The 19,643-nt window shown below is 42.0% G+C and overlaps 1 gene segment (V, D, J or C); it reads left to right on the forward strand.

Annotated features, from left to right (window-relative positions):
* The window catches only part of LOC112864036 (immunoglobulin kappa light chain-like), an 86,451-nt gene extending 67,547 nt beyond the window's left edge, over positions 1 to 18,904 (forward strand). The window contains 2 exon segments of the V gene segment in view: positions 14,680 to 14,714; positions 18,375 to 18,904. Coding sequence covers positions 14,680 to 14,714; positions 18,375 to 18,706 — 367 coding nt within the window.
* Positions 18,905 to 19,643: the final 739 nt, after the last annotated feature.

Consider the following 19,643-nt stretch of genomic DNA (forward strand, 5'->3'; position numbering starts at 1 on the left):
CTATTTTATTTTATTTTTTAAATTTTAATGCTTATTTATTTTTGAGAGAAAGGGAGAGACAGAGTGTGAGCTGGGGAGGGTCAGAGAGAGAGGGAGACACAGAATCCAAAGCAGGTTCCAGGCTCTGAGCTGTAAGCACAGAGCCCGATGTGGGGCTTGAACTAGTGAACCGCAAGATCATGATCTGAGCCGAACGCCAACCAACTGAGCCACCCAGGCGCCCCAAGCTTCTATTTTAAATTCAAGAATGTTTTTAAATGGGTTGTGTTTCCAGAAATGATGAGCTAGGCTCTTCATATCAATAATCCTGGTAAAATTATAAAATATTCTGGGAAAGGAAGGAAGGAAGGAAGGAAGGAAGGAAGGAAGGAAGGGAGGGAAGAAGGGAGGCAGGGAGAGAGGGAGGAAGGAAGGGAGGGAGGGAGAAAGGAATGGAAGGCACAAGAAGGAAATGGAGAACTTTGGGCCCAACTTTTTATAAAATCTCTGACCAAAGATATTGGGACTCTAAAGCCATTTTTATGCTGCAGATCTGTAAGGATGCCACAAACACCTGAGCTCAGTTTTGGGGCTGTACAAAGGGCCAGAGAGATGGGAAGACAGGATCAGAACTTACTCACTTAAGGAGAAAAGCAGGACCCTAATTTGAGCTAAGGGAAGTCTGAATCCTGAATTTTAGTTATTCTATTTTTTCAATTCAATATTTCCACTTTGCGTTAAATTAGCGAATTAATGAAATCTAGGTTCTTTCAAGAAAATTTAGTTCCAGGGTGCCTGGGTGGCTCAGTCAGTTGAGCATCTGACTTTGGCTCAGATCATGATGCTGCAGTTCATGAGTTCCAGTCCCGTATCTGTCTCCAGCCCCACAGTGGGCTTGCTGCTGTCAGCACAGAGCCTGCTTTGGATCCTCTCTCCTCCTCTCTCTCTGCCCTACCAGGTTCACACTCTGTCTCTCTGTCTCTCTGTCTCTGTCTCTCTTTCAAAAATAAATAAACATTGAAAAGGAAAGGAAAGGAGAGGAAAGGAAAGGAAAGGAAAGGAAAGGAAAGGAAAGGAAAGGAAAGGAAAGAAAAGAAAAGAAAAGAAAAGAAAAGAAAAGAAAAGAAAAGAAAAGAAAAGAAAAGAAAAGAAAAGAAAAATTTAGTTCCATCCAATGGTTTGAGAAGTCAGTTCACGGTTGCCTGTTCCTGGTCCTGCTGTTGATTCTCCAGCAGAGGGAAGAGTGGGGGTGGGGGGTGTGCAATTCCCTTAAGAAACTGAGCGAGCATCCCCATAAGGACGGCATAGGTTTCTGTGGCTTCAGGTATCCAGCTCCTGAAACTCTTCCAATCTTGTCTCTGAGTGCGGCAGATGCCTGGTGCCCACTCCGTGAGGTGGTCCGTTGGCTGTTCTGTGGGCATCCACGTGGCCTCTGCACTGCTCCTTGACGTGAGAAATTTCCTAAGACCCAGCTATACTCTGTATCAAGTAATCCAAGCTGGGGATCCATACCTCACCCTGACAAAGGGTCAATTCTCCCATCATTCAGCCCCCCAATCCGCCCCTAGTGATGGTTGATTTTACGTGTCAACTTAGCTAGGCTATGGTGCCCAGTTGTTTGGTTAATTGCCAGTTTAGATGTGGTCCTGAAGGTAGCTTTTTTTTTTTTTTTCAATATATGAAATTTATTGTCAAATTGGTTTCCATACAACACCCAGTGCTCATCCCAAAAGGTGCCCTCCTCAATGCCCATCGCCCACCCTCCCCTCCCTCCCACCCCCCATCAACCCTCAGTTTGTTCTCAGTTTTTAAGAGTCTCTTATGCTTTGGCTCTCTCCCACTCTAACCTCTTTTTTTTTTCTTCCCCTCCCCCATGGGTTCCTGTTAAGTTTCTCAGGATCCACATAAGAGTGAAAACATATGGTATCTGTCTGTCTCAGTATGGCTTATTTCACTTAGCATCACACTCTGCAGTTCCATCCATGTTGCTACAAAGGGCCATATTTCAATCTTTCTCATTGAAGGTAGCTTTTGGTGTGATTAACATTTAAATTAGTAGACCCTGCATAACACAGATCACTCTCCCTAATGAGGGTGGGGGCCTCATCCAATCAGTTGAAGGCTTTAAGAAGCAAGACTGAAGTTTCCTAAAGGAGAAGTGATTCTTCCTTAAGATGCAACATAGAAACTCAGCCTGAGTTTCCTGCCTACAGATTTCCAACTCAAGGCTGCAAGATCAACACTGACCTGAATTTCCAGGCTGCCAGCCTGCTCTACAGATTCTGGACTCACCAACCCCCACACTCTCAATTCTCAAAATCTCTCTCTCCATGGATATCTTATTGGTTCCGTTTCTCTGGAGAACCCTGACTGATAACACTCTTCACATCCCTCAGGTCCCACCTGTAAGAATGCCAGGCATAGCATTCGTTTCTGCCTCCCCACTGTTCCTTCCATAGACCATTCTTATTCCTTCTCTTACTTTACAAAGCTCTCACGGGGTAGGACTCAACTGCTGGGCTGTATATATGGGAAATCCAGGCAAGACAGTGTGGGACATGTCTGTACTCTCCAATTCTCTCCCCCTGGGGGGAAAATTTTTAAGGGAAAATCCAATTGTATTTCTTTTCTTTTAAGTTTATTTATTTATTTTGAGAGAGAGCACAAGCCGGGGAGGGGCAGAGAGAGAGAGAGAGAGAGAGAGAGAGAGAGGGAGGGAGAGGGAGAATACCAAGCAGGCTCCACACTGTCAGTGTAGAGCCTGACAGGGGGCTCAAACCCAGGAATCCTGAGATCATGACCTGAGCCTAAGTCAGATGCTTAACCTACTGAGCCACCCAGGTGCCCCCTGATGTTCTGGAATTACAAGCTTTATGACTGCCTCTCACACTCGCTGACCACACCTAGTGGCAGAATAAACAAAATGGCTATCTTCTAGGATTCTGAGGACTTACCCTAAAGCTTTCTGAGGAAACATTCCTTCGGTTCTTTTTTTTTAAATTTATTTCTTTTAAACCTTCAGAGAAATTTTGCATTCTTTCCCACGATTGGTCCATTTGCGTTTTACTATAAAATATTCTCATCACAAATGTTATACCTCTGAAAATCCCTATCACCCTAGCTTGAGACACAACGCCCAAGAAAGGGCACAGATTCAAATTCTCTCAAGTATACTACAGCCACAAATTAAACAGTCCCCACTGATACTTCTGTTTTTTAAAAAAAAAAAAAAATTTACTTATTGTTGAGAGACAGAGTGCGAGCAGGGGAGGGGCAGAGAGAGAAGCAGGCTCTGAAGCAGGCTCCAGGCTCTGAACTGTCAGCACAGAGCCTGAAGTGGGGCTCGAACCCACAAACCATGAGATCATGACCTGAGCCGAATTGGAGGCTTAACTGAATGAGCCACCCAGGTGCCCCCTCCATTGATATTTCTTTATTCACAAGCTAGATCCAGTCTTTACTTCCAATTCTCATATTTTTTATCATGGATTTTTGCATAAATTTTGATCTTTAAATATTGCATTAAAAGATTATTTTATCTGAATTACTGAGCAGTGTGTGTGTGTGTGTGTGTGTGTGTGTGTGTGTGTGTATCTCCCTAAGTTTTGTGCCTGAGGCGAGTACGTCTCCTGCCTCACTCTGGTTCTGATCCTGCATAAAGGACTCCAAAGAGCCTGGATGACTTTCAACACCTCAGACTTACACATCTTCACTGTGAAGACAAAATTAGCCTTGTGAATATTGTAATTGATACCTAAAGATGCACACGTTCCCAAGTACAACCAGGGATGAAAGATTCTAGCTGCTAAACTCCCCACCCTCCAAAGTTCCAGATTCTTGATAGGAAAGAGGACCCCAGGGGCCAGGACCATAACAGAGATGGAATCTGGGGTTGGCCTTGAAGGGCTCCTGGCATCGGGCTCAGCAGTGAGGAGGCTCTGGGTCCCCCTGAGGGGAGAAAGAACTCAACCCAAAGATCAGAAAGAAGGCCTGGGGAATGGAGCAAAAGGAGAGGGGGCGGAGTAAGAAACACAGTTAGACAGTAGCCAGGGGTCAGGTCAAGTCACCCTGGAATGATCTGGAGAGTTCAAGAAAATCCCGGTGGCCAGTGACCACCAAGACTGGTTCCATCAGAATCTCCAGGGGTGGAAACCAGGCATCAGTAGTTTTTAAAGTTCCCCAGGAGGTCCCAATCACAACGGCCAAAAGCCAGAACCACGGGTGTAGGCCTAGGAGGATGTGACAAGGGGTTTGTAACTGCAATGAGAAACCTTTGAAGAGTTTTAAACAGGGAAATCATTACATCTAGTTTCCTTTTTTTTTTTTTTTTTTTAAGGATCACGCTGGTTCCAAAAGAGAATCAGCCAAAAGGCTTGTTGCTCATCAACCACTTATCTGTAAATTTGCTTCCCCTGTAAGTGGGGCTGACCACTGAAAATCAATATGCACTAAGAAATAGAGCTGGAGGTAGAGAAACAGAAAGAGGGGACGGGGGTGGACCAAATGTTTATACAGGGGTAGTAAGTTTACAGGGGGTTTTATTTTACTATCCTATCTAAATTCTCAGTAAGACTTATAAATCACTTATTTTAAAAATAATTTAAGATTGCTCTATACCTGCCTTTTTTTTTCTCTCTTCAAATATTTCCATGACTTTTTGCTTAAAAACAATAAAATCTGACCTGGCTTGTAATAGTTTTGTTACCCAGAAACCTCAATCATCCCATTAGACCTATGTAGGTTTGTTGGCTTATACAACACTGCCATCTACTGGCATAACTTCACAACTGCACCCTGACTAGTGTGTGGTGAGTCGCTCTAGGAAATGTGACACTTTCTTTTTATTTTCATTTTTAATGTTTACAGCAATGGCCAATCATATACAAAGATAGATCATATACATGTCCACACGTGCGCACGCGCGCGCGCGCACACACACACACACACACACACACACACACACACACACTGGAGTATTTTGAAGCTGATCTGTTAAGAATTTTAGTACATCGCTCACCGAAAAGGACTTTAAAAAAATTAAGTGCTATGCTACTATGGTACATAATTCTCTAATATTATCTAATTCCCAGTTTTTATTCAAACCACCTTGATCATCTCTACACACTGTTGTTTCAGTAAGTTTGTTTGAATCATGGTCCAGGTCCAGGTAAATGTATGGTTAATTAAGTTTTACCAAAACCTCAAAAAAAAAAAAAAAAAAAAAAAACCCTCTATTTTACAAAACCTGTCCAGGAAATAGTAAAAGAGTGCGGACCACCATTATTTAGAAATATAAATCATGTCACGGGACGAGGATAGCCTTGAGACCAAAATCTTTACCCCTCCCTCTACCCATGCTTTTTGCAATATAACTTTGCAGCTCTTTCCAGTTTTAAAAACTGTTTGGTATCCTGAGTCCTACAGCAGCCGGCATGCTGAAGAAAGACACATACATTCATGTTGCTCAGGGTCATTTTTCATTCTTTCACTGGATTTCAGAAAGTGCATTAAAAATGTCCCGTCAGACTTGGACCAGGTGGCAACTGTGCAGAGAATTTTCCTGGTCTGCAAATATTTTTCCAAGTGCCTCAGGAAATGTAATAGAAGTGCTTTAACTGGGAGGCAAAACATCTGGTTCTTCCCCCAGTCCTTCCCTACCTGTGTAGCCTTGAGTGAATCACTTCCTCTCTTAGACACCTAGCCTCCTCCTATTTGTTACCAATGGGGAGAGACACAGTTTGTCTCTGCCAGTTCAAGCAGTCCACAAACCTACAAAACCCCTCCAAGGAGGCACCCAGTCTATTTTCTATTCAGTCTAACATGGTTTCTGGGTCTGCTGTCATGAAGACAATCCTGGTTTAAGGCACCACTGTCCAGTTTCCAGGGCTTCAGAAACTACCAAAGACAAACACCAGAGGGGACCATAGCAAACAAAGAGAAAACAACAAGGATTTCCCGTGACTCCTCAACAATACTTGTTCATTTCATTCATTTATTCAATAAATATGTATTGGGCACCAACTGGAGGCCAGACACTTGTTAGTCACTGAAAGCACAATGGTGAGTAAGAACTCTGATCTATCATCAAAATACCATAATTCACAGACTTTGGGTTCAAAATACATAGAAGGAACAGAGAACTATGGACGTTCCATTTCCTAACTGCATCCCTACATTTTCTAAGAACACACTGACCTCACCTTTTAAGGAATTTCTCCTTTCTGATTGGATACAATTTTTTTTTTTTTTTTTTTTTTGGAAAGAGAGTATGAGCGAGGAAGAACAGAGAGAGAGGCAGACAAGAGACAGGGAATCCCAAGCAGGCTCACACTGGCAGCACAGCCCGATGTGGGCTCAGACTCATGAACCATGAGATCGTTAAGATCATGAGATCATGACCTGAGCTGAAACCAAGAGTCAGATGCTTTTGTCTCCCCAGACAAAAATAATTTATCATTTTCATGATATCAGTTTTCTCTAGGTTAACATGCAACTCTTTGAAATCTAGTTTTTAATTAGGTATAATTAGAAATTTTTAAAAACTTCATTTCTCTAGCAAGTCAAATGACCCTGAAAGGACACATAGTGTTAAAGAAACAATTACTCAAGACATTTGTTGAAGAAAAGTAAGGCAGGCTTAGGATCATCAAGATAATGTGTAGGAAACACCGCACGGTGGGAAGGAGAGATTGGGCCCCACTCCATCTACAAGGAAAAGTGGGAGTTTATAGCCAAGGAGCAGAGTGGGGGTCAGCGGATGGAAAAATGACTAAGAGAAAACATCCAGTTCAAGGGAGGATCTGGTAAAATCGACCTAATGGGACTCTTGCTGAAGGCGTGCCGGGGTGATCAGACATCGCCTGGGAACAGTGAAGGTGAGGAGCCCATCAGATGTTGATGGTGATCGATTGGGTTTTGGAGTGTTGGTGGGGTTCGGAGCCTACGGCCAATTAAGAATTCTTGAAGACATCTTTTAGTGTAAAAAGATGATTTTGTTAAAGCACGGGGACAGGACCAGTGGGCAGAAAAGAGCTGCACTGGGGTTGTGAAGAGTGACTGCTTATACACAGTGGAGTTGGGGGAGATAAAGTCAAGAGGAAGTTTCTTGAAGGGATTTCCATATGCTGAAGAAGATTCAGGATTACTGGAGGCCTAGCTATTGTCAAGCTAAAGTGGTTTTCCCTCTAGCAAAGCATTATCATTAAACCAGTAGGGAGTTCCTGGAGATTAGGCCCTCGGGATGAGATATTTGTAAACTGATGGAGACTCTATCCTTTAACCATTTGTTTTCTGTCCTTTCCTTTGTTGGTGGGCAGTCAGGGGCCAGGGTACCTGAGGAATACCACACATATCCTACCTGGGGTGGGAGGTGGGGGGGGGAGGGAGGGCAGGGTTGGGGGGCTGTTGTAAGCTTGTGCTTTGTCCTCAGCTTGCCTTATGCTTTCTCATCAGTGATCAGATATCAAGGAGGCGGGTTCTGGTTAAACTGACTTAACAGGGTTCTTGCTAAAATTGGACAATGCAAAGATGAACACAGAAGCCCAAAATTCGGGGTCCACTTGAGAAGAGAGCTCAGAGGAGCCAGAGTACAGTTTGGTCAAGGAAAGAGTCTTCACTGACAGTCATCTTTGTGCCTCATTTTCAAGTTTTGAATAACTTAACAGCATTTATTACAGTTTATGACTGTTCTGTTTGGACTTAGTCTCTCCATCTTATTTTGTAATTCTATTTACCTAACATTTTTCTCTTGATTTTTTATTTCCTTTTCCTGAATTTTGCCAGACTGGATTAATTTGCTTTGTCCATATTTTGTTTCTTCTAGTGGCCTGGAAGATTTTTATCCCATTGCTTTTGAATGCCTGTAACTTGGCCTCTTTTTCTTTCTATCACTATCACCATAGCCTGAAGGGTGGGTGAGTGCAAACTCAATGGAGGCAGCCCAGGTGTTATTCCCATCCCACACACAGGCCCAGTCCCTAATAACTCTGAGGTACGTGTTTTCCACGATTTTCTGAGGGAAAATTAGTACTGGCTACTCAAAGACCCCTTCTATTTTTGCAATGGAATGGAAGATTCTAGATTTCAGTTTCTCCATCGATTGAATCACAAAATTTAAATCTTTGTGATTTTCCACAACTTTTTTTCTGCTAATGGGATCCTGCATGATTCTCCAGTCACAAAATAACTTTATTCTCATTTTGATATTCCTTCTGTCATTGCAAGGGGGATTTTGAACAAGTGGTGGACAGGTCCATTATACTCGACTTAAAAGTCCAAATCAGGAGCACCTGTGTGGCTCAGTTGGTTAAGCATCTGACTCTTGTTTTGGCTCAGGTCATGATCTCAAGGTTTGTGAGATTGTCTCAAGATTCGTGAGATTGAGCACCAGCATATTGGGCTCTGCTCTGACAATGCAGAGCCTGCCTGCTTAGGATTCTCTCTCCCCCTTTCCCTCCTCTCCTCCCCAACTCCCTCTCAAAATAAATAAATAAACTTTTTTTTTTTTTTTAAGTCCAAATTATTCCTTGTTTCAATCTGTTGGGTTTCGGTTTTGCTTTTGTGTGTAAGTGCATTCGTTTTCCTGTAGGCCTGCCCTCTTCCCATCCTTCTGCCTTGTTTGTAACTCTGTGTTATCAGCCAGGATAATCAGGATACTTGGGGTGTTGGGGGGGTGGCAGTGATGGAGAAAGGAGTAATCTGTGCTTCCTCTTTCACCAACAATAGACTAATAGCCCTAGAATGTGTATGCTGATTAGGGTGGGAGAGAGAGCCAGGACCTGGCCTAGTAACCCCATTTAGAACTCAAAGGAGTCAATTAAGAGAGGATCCAGGTTAAGATGATGGATTAAACACATACATTCCATCACAATACCTGCTTGTTAAAAACAAACAAACAAGGGCACCTGGGTGGCTCAGTCGGTTGGGCTTCTGACAGACTTCGGTTCAGGTCATGATCTCACAGTCCCTGAGTTCGAGCCCCGTGTCAGGCTCTGTGCTGTTCCTGTTCGGAGCCTGGAGCCTACTTGGGATTCTGTGTCTCCCTCTCTCTGCCCCTCCCCCACTCACACTGTCTCTCTCTATCAAAAAATGAATAAACATTAAAAAATTAAAAAAAAAAAACACCCTAAAATACAAAAAAAAAAAAAAAGATTTTTAAGAATATTATTTTAAAGAAATAAACCCACAAGAACAGGAAGAATAGGGCAAGAGGCAAAAACAATACAATATTAGGTCAAGTGGTAACCAAGACCCACAGAGCTGAAAAGAAAAGCTAATGGGAACAGAAAGCAGTGACAGATCAGAATCCTTCTGCATGGGATCGGGATTATACACATTGAAGGTATAAGGCAGTTTGGGACTGTGGGCAGAAAAGATCCAGAGCCCAGGTCCTTACCCAAGATGAGCAAGACTAGGTGGGGGGTGGAGGGCACTCCGGGCTGGGTCCTGAGCCAGCAGGGAGCAAAGCAGAGTGCCCATGAGGGACCTGAAGATCTGACAGTGGGGAAGAAAACAAGTATGAAGAATCAAGCCTGAAATCATCAATTTCACAACTGCGTCCAGAGCTAGCCCAATCAAAGTAGTTGTCCATGATAGGTTTCTCAGTAGTAGGATAAAAGAGGACACAGGGCTAGGGCTAGATGCCAAGAGGACAAACAAAGGGGGGCAGGGAACTCCAGAGCAGAGTTCGAGGGACTCATCGCTTGTGTATAACCAACCAGAAACCACAACACTTGACATGTAAATCTGGGTGGCAAGCCTCTCCAAGGGTAATAAACCCTGCACTGTTACTGCTGTTTTCTTTTTCACTCTAGGAAGTCAGAAAATACCCGCAGCCTTAATGTCTTCTTGGAAACATGATGAACATCTACATTTTCCAGAGCAGGTCCAAAATCTTGGGTCATGTTTACGGCACAAGCATGTGCACATGTTAGAACAAAGGATTTTGCTTCTTTCAGCACCTCTTCCTTCAGAGATGAGTGGAAACAGATACAGCTCCAAAGGACTAAGGAAGCAGCAATTTCTCAAGTAACCTCCTCTGCCTCCCTTCTTCTCACTATGGGGCCACCTTGCCCTTAGGAATTCAGGATAGGTGTCAATTTGTGGCACTCTAGCTGGAAGACCACCAATTGATCAAGTTCTAGGCACCAGTGAATGTGGACTCAAGAATTTCATCCTTACCTTATGGGATATCAACTTGAATCAAGTATAAATGATAGCCATTACAATCCTAAGGAGGAGTAAAGCTGATGTAAAAAGAAGCACCTATCTTGGACTCCACTGTGATTGATGAGCTAGAAAAAAATACTGAACCACAGACTTCAAGATGGATTATCAGACACAAATATTCCAGAGCCAGGTAAGGAAACCACCATCCTCAAACCTTGCAAAAAGCAAAACTATGCCATAGTGTCCCGGACAAGTTAGCTGATTTACTGTATGTTACCGGTGTGAGTGAAGCGGATGTCTCCAAATAGCCTGGTCAATTATGCCAACTAAAGGGCAAAAGTAGTGTTTCTTTTTTTTTTTTTTTAAATTTATTTATTTATTTTTGGGACAGAGAGAGAGACAGAGCATGAACGGGGGAGGGGCAGAGAGAGAGGGAGACACAGAATCGGAAACAGGCTCCAGGCTCTGAGCCATCAGCCCAGAGCCTGACGCGGGGCTCGAACTCACGGACCGCGAGATCGTGACCTGGCTGAAGTCGGACGCTTAACCGACTGCGCCACCCAGGCGCCCCAAAAGTAGTGTTTCTTGAAATGGTAGATGTGAAAAACATTGATTAGACAGTTTAGCAATAGTTTTCAGGATGACTTACAGGTGGGCATTTGGTCTCTCTCGTTTCACTCTCTTTCCCTTGCTTTCTCTCTCTCTTCCACAAGCAGTTTAGAATTTATTCTAAGAATCTAACTTTGCTGGGGGTCAAATGGGAAACAGCTTCAGTGATGAGTTTGTTGGAATGCTCTCCCCAAATTTTTATTTCCATCACTCTTATACACAAATCCAAGAACCTGTCAGACTAGTGTACTGACAGTGTGCCTTTCCTCAGTAAATCAGTATTATCAAGGTCCATCATGGGCGTTTTGTAGAATGGTAGACCCTGGCAGAACCTCACAGATGCTTTGAAGACAACCTTTACCTTCAAATGATGAACCATACACATATTAAGGATCTCAACCATTTCTCAGTGATCTGTGTTATGTTACAACATCACAGCAGCCATTCTTACTGATCACGACTATATGGGATCGGTAAAATAGTTTCTGTCACGATAGTTCTTATGATAAGCAAATACTGTAGCAAATGCTATATTAGTACAATAATTTAGACGCACTCTTCACAGTAGATCCCAACTTCACATTAGTTCCCAATTTCACATTATTCACCGAGGAACATAATCCCCAGTAGAGCCATATCATCTTTATCATTCCCACTTTCCAGCGCCTACATCACGCCCACATATCCTACATTTGTATCTCCTATACAGAACCAGATTAATTCTTGATTTAAAGATTACAGAAAAACACTAATTGACCAAAAAACCCTCATGCACGTGTATATATCATTTAAAATTATATTTATACATTGTACATGAATATTGAGAATCCTAGTAGGCAATGTCAGAGTTTACTTTTTATCAAAATTGCTGCAGCCTTATTGTTTCTGAACACCACAAAATGAATGTATTCACCTAATTTTTAAAAATCAGATAATCTACAACATACAGAAGGGGGAAAAGGAAGCGTCATTGCTCTCCTCTTCCCAAACAACATACCTCTGTAAGCCCAGGAGATAACTACTGAGTAAAACTTGTTGTATTTCTTTCAGGAATTATCCTGTATTTATATCCATATATATCCATTAAAATGGAATCAATATCACACAAAAACATATCATTCCATGGCCTGTGTTTTCACAAACACCTTCCTTGTGACTATATAGAAACCGACCTCATCCTCTTATTGGTTGCTTAGTGCACCATTGCAAAGTTCTATCATAATCCATTTAACCAAACTCCTATTGGTGAAAATTTCAGTTATTTTCCATTTCTTCAACTTCTAAACATTTCAATGATCAGTCTTGTATATACATTTGAGCACAGTCATCTACTCACTTCCATCCCTAGGACAGTCTAAGGAGATCCCTTTTCCTTCTCCCACCCCAATGTCATCGGCCATCCATGCTGCTTCCATTGGGTGTTTCTACTCCCAGGGCCAATTAAGTGCATGAGCTCCCAGCGCTGCCACTCACTATTAGGGTGAAGTTACTTAACATCTCTGAACTCAATTTTCCTCATCTATAGAACAGGGGTAATATCAGCTTCTTGTTCCTAGATTCTGGGGGAATAATGAAATGTGGATGATTCATGTAAAATGTCTGACACTTTGTAAGTGCTCAATAAATGTCAAGTAATATGGCTAGTATTGCTTGTATCTCTGCAGAGAAAAATCACTCTGTCCTCTTTAGGATCTATGTTGACTATGTCCTCAGTCAACTATTTTGCACACTAAATGTCCACTGGGCAGTTTCTCTCTTCTGTCTACCTCCATGATTCCTCTCTTTCCTCATCTTCTGGTGAGATCCACTGCTGATTTTGCTATTAAAGACAATGGCAAAGCTCTTGCTGACAGAATCAAGGAAACCTACCCCTACCTTTCAGAATTACAGTTACAATTTCTCTTATGAAACTTACTATTTCTTTAATTTTTTTAACATTTATTTATTTTTGAGAGACAGAGACAGAGTGTGAGAGAGGGAAGGGGAGGGGTAGAGAAAGAAGAAGATACAGAATCTGAAGCAGGCTCCGGGGGCTCTGAGCTGTCAGCACAGAGCCTGATGTGGGGCTGGAACTCATGAAACATGGGATCAGGACCTGAGCCAAAGTTGGACACTTAACTGACTGAGCCAGCCGGGAGCTCCAAATATTTTCTTTTCTTTTTTTTTTTTTTTAATTAATGTTTAGTTACTTTTGAGAGACAGAGTGCAAGCGGGGGAGGGGCAGGGGGGGTGGGAGACACAGAATCCGAAGCAGGCTCCAGGCTCTGAGCTGCCAGCACAGAGCCCCACATGGGGCTCGAACCCATGAACCTTGAGATCATGACCTGAGCTAAAGTCAGACGCTTGGCCAACTGAGCCACCCAGGTGCCCCTGAAACATACTATTTCAGTGGTTAGTATTAGTCTTTGGTTTATTATAATTTATTAGCTCTGGTTCATTATTGATTTTCAACTCTTCATTGTGGAATGTCTTTTTTTTTTTTTCATTCATTCATTCTGCAAATGTTTGTTGAACATTTGCCAAGTGAAGGTACTAGACTGGGCCTTCCAGATACAAGACAATGAAACATCAAACAATTTACAATCCAGTAGGGTAGAAAGAATCTGACAGCAGATAAGAACAACTAGGTGTTCTAGATCTGTCTCTGTACTCTGCAAAGCAGAGTCACTTGGCTGGGGGATAATCCAAGAGAAGGTCTCTCTTGAACTGAGTTTTGAAAAAATTCATTGGACTCTGCACTGACAGTACAGAGCCTGCTTGGAATTCTCTCTCTCCCTCTCTCTCTGCCCCTCCCTCACGCTGTCTCTCAAAATCACACACACACACACACACACACACACACACACACTTTGATGGGGTTACCACGGAAACACCATGGCATGGCACAATTCCCCGGCAGCTCCAAAGACATTCTGTACATGGTTCATCTCATTGAACGTGGTGGGTACCCCTCTGACAACAGACGATCAACTAAGTAAAGTCTACTTTCTACTCTATTGATCTTTGATCTTTGTTTTGGGCTCAGATGTCCTCTACAGCTTGATGCCAAAGTATGTTTCAAAGTAAAACATGGGCCTTGATCTGATCTGATATGCATTTAGCCTACCGTTTTTGAAACATCATGGCAAAGGAGAGGTCAAATACGAAGACACTCTTTAATTATCCTTAACTGAGAGAAACTAGAATCCCATAATTCTACTGAATGAGCTTTATCACTTGCAAAAGCCCCCTGCCCCAGGAGAAGGTATAAAAGAGTGAAAATTTTAAAACTTACTTGTTTTCTTTGTCATTTCCATTCAGCCTACCTTCAAATAAATACATAGGCAGTCCAGATAGGGTAGATGGCTAAAGAGAGGGATCATCAGCCCGTAGACACAAATATATCCTCTTTCAAGATTTTAGATCTTACCTAAAAAACATTCTCTATCAGGGAAGCCCTGAGGGTTCGACACCTGCTGGAAAACAGAGTAAAGCTTCAGCAGCTGACCCAGGGCCTCTGGCCCCCTTTAGTGAGAAGGGTTTTTGTACATTGACACAATGGGGAGCTATCACTGTGGTGGACGTTTGGCCAAGGAACCAAGCTGGAAATCAAACGTGAGTAAAACCCAAACCTTCCTTCTTCGGTTGTTCGTGTCTCGTGATTCCCGGGTCTATGAAGCGATCTGTATAAGCTGACGTTTTGCAACCAGGATCTGACATCCTCTAAGGCAAAGATAAAGTCTATAAACAAACTCAAAAGTGGATTACACACTTTCTGTGAGGAATGGGATTCAGTCATTGGGTGAGAATAACTTGTCTAAGTGATAGTTTCAGAAATCTATGGGGGAGTGTAATTATATGTTCTACACAGAGCCTCGCTCAGTTGTCAGAAAAGGAAATTCAGTTTTTGTATAGGAAGGAGATTAGGAGGAACTACTGTGTGTACAATTTCGGCCAGGGGACGAAGCTGGAGATAAAACGTAAGTATTTTTTTCAACTAATTCTTCACTGTTTTTGTCTAATTGGTTTGCTTTTTCTCTCCCCACCCCCCTGCCTTTTCACGTGTTCTAATTAATTACATGTCAGGTATAAAACAAATCTCACTCCCAGACCAGGTACAGAGGAGGGAAAATCATTCCACTGGAGGCTAGCTGACCGCTGGTTTTTAAGATTTCCAAATCAAAATAGGGTCACTGGGGAGACAGACTACCGTTTCAGGGCGGGTTTTCATAGAGGTGGAGGTTAAGGGAAATCACTGTGGTTCACTTTCGGCCAGGGGACCAAACTGGAGATGAAACGTAAGTACCTTTTTGTTCAATTATGTGTGAGGTTTTCGTCCTGTTGTAATATTTGTTCAAGTTTGTGACATTTTGGTAAAATGAGCCACTCCTGGTGCCCCAAAAGAAAATAGCAGAAAATGAGAAAAGAGCCAACTTTTCAGCTAAGCAAACAAATCGTTGAGTTTGTGATGAGAGTAGGCTTTGTGGGGAGAAGGGGAAAGACAGCTGGATTTTTCTCTGAATTGGACTTTCTTATATGATCAGCGTCAGAAGGAGGTTTTTGTTGAGGGCTAAAGTGTCAAAGCCCTCAGTGTGGCTCACTTTCGGCCCAGGTACCAAGCTGGAGATCAAACGTAAGTACACTTTTTAGTCCTTTTTCTGGTAGCGTTGTGAAATTTGGGGGTTTTCATGTGTGAAGTGTGAATTGAGGTCAATTCTGAAGAGCCCGGGATTCTTCTGAAAATCAGATGAGTAAGGGACTGAAAATCAATTTTTCTCTGTTGCCTGTTGAAATTTGGGTCTAAATATCAGTGATGACTTTCAGAGACTGAAGTATGAATTTTGTGCGGACGGGTACATGAGACCATTTCAGATTTGTCATCAATTTCAAAAGTTAAACTCAGCTCCAAAAATGGATTTCTAGACAAAAAGATTAATTTAATCTAAATTTCATTGTTCAAAAGGAAAAAAAAAAATTAGTGTAGATGAAAAGGAATCTTTGAAGCTCGAGAGAAAAAGTGAACTAATTTTCGCTGAGTTTTACCAGATGTTATAGCGAGTTTTGCTTGTTCTGTGATACAGAAATTTATTTCTTAGTCTGTTTTCTCTCCTGATAAATAATTTTATAAGATAACAATTAAAATCCATAGAATGCATGAAAAATTGGTAAGAAGTTAGAAAAGCGTAGTTGTTTGCCATGTAAAACCTGCAGCTTAATTGAGAATCAGCTGCAATGCTATCTTTGGAGCCTAAGACGAGTGATAAACTGTTAATATTCAAAAATTCTACAGAAGCTCTATATCCTGATAGCTACCTTCTTTGTAAAAATCCAATTTCTATATTAGACTAAACGTGAGATGATTTCTTATTGTAATGGTGAAAAGATGGTTATCGCGAAAATCTCAGTTTTGAAAACATTCGTTTAAATTAAGTAAAATAAAATAATTGCATGTTTGAATGCCCATGGACTTGTAGAAAAATAGTAAATATTTTTAGTGAGTGTGTTCTTTTATTTCCCTCCGTTACTACTTGGCCACTTTATACCGTCAAGGAAGCCATGGCACATCTTGCGTGGTCTATAGACCTCATGGCGGTCTTTTGTCATGACTGAATAACTTTCGTGATCAGGCCACAGCACTCGTGTGGCAGTGCGCCTAGCCACTAAAGGCCACGGCCACTCCACGTTCGTTCGCCTGTTCAACTCTACTGTGGTGGCTCTCCCGACACAGTGATACGAATAATGGCACTAACGAAAAAGAATAGAAATGTAGTGGGCACTGAGCTAACGTAGAAGAAACAGGGAGAAGTCTGATTTATTAGAAATTTCAGAAATAAAATTCAGTCATTTTTATACGAAAATTTCCATTAGAGGACTGTAAAAAAGTTACAGCTACTTTTGTTTTCAGTGACATGTAATGATTTCAATATCCTCTCATCAAATATATTTAAATAATAAAAGTACAATCCTAAAGAAAGAAATATATATCATTCTTTCCGAGTAAAATCCTTACCAGCAAAAACTGAATTTAAGGCCGTCTGGCCATTCCAGTTTTAGTCAATTAACTTTTACTGAGTTCACATTAAATACCATCAGATAAAAAAATAAATTTGTGATATGTTTTTAATTTTCAAAAAATTAATGGCTTGGGAAGGACTATTTTTCAGTTGTATGAAATATCTAATCATAGACAAATGCCATTAATAAAAACTTGATATAAATATATTTTCCAATACTTTCATTCTGTAGTAGAAAATTTTTAATCTGAGTATTTTAATTCCATACCCTCTAAAATAGTTTAGTAATTTTTTGTTGTTTACTTCAGCTGATTTCAAAAGTGATGCTTATGAAAGATTATTTTTGGTCTGCAACAGTTTTATAGGACTATTTTAGAGCTGTTTTAAAACTCTGAGAACTATTTTAGAACTATTTAATCTATGTAGCTTTTTAAAACTATTTTAGGGCCTTTTAAAAACCTATTTTAGAAGTTTAAACTCCATTAAAAGCTAATAAAATGTCTTGTAAGACTTTCCATATCAATGTGCTAATCGTTTAATATTTGAATGCAGGATGGATATTTTAAAGGCATCAAGGAGTCACCCGGCTAGGAGTATCTTTCTAGAATACTTCCCTTCCTTTTTTTCTAGAATTCACACTATTTTGCGGCCAATGCTATTTTATAAAATTCTCAGAAAAAAATTAGTGATGAAGGTGAAAAGAGAAAAAAAAATCAAAACATAGAAAGTTCAGTATCTTACTTTGAAATGCTTCGTTAATGGAGGTTAGCTTTATAAAAACCTGTTCACTTATCTGCAGTCTTCTCCCAGCAGAGGATTCTTGATTTGTTATTTTAGCCCTTGCTCTCTGACCAGACAGCTTGAATGCCCACAGGGGGGGATTTCCCAGACGCCATCTGGCAGCTGCTCATGGTCAGAACCGAAGCTAGCTAGTTCCTTGTAGGCAGGTGGCCAAAATTACAGTTGACCCCCATTGTCTGGTCTGTTATCGCCCCATATCATGACAGCTGTCAGACGAGGGCTCAGTCTTCCTTCAAGGCCTTTGTAAGGAGGTGGGACAGTTGTTAGCCTGATCACAGAAGGTAACAGGGCTGTGCCTCAGCCCAGGCACAGACTCGGGGCTCAAAGTCACTCTATAGGGGGGGGTCTGGCTCTCACACACTCAAAGAAAACCCAGGAAGGAAAAAGCAGCCCGATATTGCTACACAGTTCTGGGAGAGGCACAGAGGAATGATCTCTGTAAGGGGGTCCAAGACCTGTTTTCTCTTCTTAACTTTGAGGGAGTCAGACTAAATGGCCTTTGTTTCTTTGCCTAAAGTACTGGGTGTAAGGCAGGGGGCAGGGAACACAGCTGAAGGAAAGAAGGTGAGGTCAGAAAAGCAAAAAAGCCCTTAAAATGGCTGCAAAGAGTTCAAACAAAACAGTGTAAAACTTTCTTAAGAGATAGGGGCTACAGAAACACTCCAAATCATGGAGATTATAAATCTGCTTCCTGGTGTCCCTCATTGCTACACAGAATAAATTGCTCTGTCTCCCTTACGGGCTCCAGGATTGCCCACAAACAATATGCCCAAATGGAGAACTTCCCTGTTACTTAACAACCATTCTCTGTGCTTCCTTCCTCAGGGAGTGATGCTCAGCCATCTGTCTTTCTCTTCCAACCATCTCTGGACGAGTTACATACAGGAAGTGCCTCTATCGTGTGCATGTTGAATGACTTCTACCCCAAAGAGGTCAATGTCAAGTGGAAAGTGGATGGCGTTGTCCAAAACAAAGGCATCCAGGAGAGCACCACAGAGCAGAACAGCAAGGACAGCACCTACAGCCTCAGCAGCACCCTGACGATGTCCAGTACGGAGTACCAAAGTCATGAAAAGTACTCCTGCGAGGTCACTCACAAGAGCCTGGCCTCCACCCTCGTCAAGAGTTTCAACAGGAGCGAGTGTCAGAGAGAGTAGCCTAGCAGGCCTCATCACCTGCGCCTCAGTCCCAGACTCTCTGTCTCCCTCCTCAGGCCTCCGGACCTTTCCCCATCGGAGACCCACACCTATTGCAGGCCCTTGTCCCCACCTTACTGCCTCCCCCTCTTTGGCTTTAATCATGCTAATAATATTTGGGGGGAAATGAATAAATAAAGTGAATCTTTGCACCAGTGATTTCCCTCTTCCTCCTCTGTTAATGGTTGGTATAGTTTGTTTGTTTTTTTTCCAATTACCCAGTTTATTTCTAAGCAACTAAACACCCAGTTGCTATAAAATCACCACCACGTATAAAAATCATCATCCCACATTCTACCTGACCTTCTTGTCCTCTACGAGACACTCCATGAAAGCCATAAGCGACCTGTCTTCATATCCTGCCCACTCCCAGGGCCATGGTGTAAGAGGCTTGCTTCCTCATGTTCCCCTCCTCAGCAGACCCTCAGAGTCCTTTTAAGGGTGACAGTTTCTACAGTCACATATCTTCTGATCCAGTTGAACTTACCTAAGAATTTACTCAAAGCAAATTTTTCAAAAGAAAGAAACATCTATAAAGAGTCATTCACTGTGACATTACATAAAATAACAAGACAATGAAAATGATCTAAATGAACACGCAACAGGGAAATGGTAAAGTCCATTATGGCACTTTAACTTAATGGAATGTGATCTCTCTATCTGCCAAAAACCATACTGAGTGCTTTCCACAACCTAATTTAAACCTTACTTTACTGCAAGGTTAAAAATGTTCATTAAAATGTTGGGCAAGTTCTAAGGTGCACCTGGCTGGCTCAGTCGGTTGGGCATTCCATTCTTGGGTTTGGGCTGAGGGCATGATCTCATGGTTTTGTGGGTTCGAGCCACGCATCAGGCACTGTGCTGACAGCACAGAGCCTGCTTGGGATTCTCTCTCTCT

Source organism: Puma concolor, chromosome A3 (genome assembly GCF_028749965.1).
Source record: "Puma concolor isolate L17-30 chromosome A3, mPumCon1.1.hap2, whole genome shotgun sequence".
NCBI lineage: Eukaryota > Metazoa > Chordata > Mammalia > Carnivora > Felidae > Puma > Puma concolor.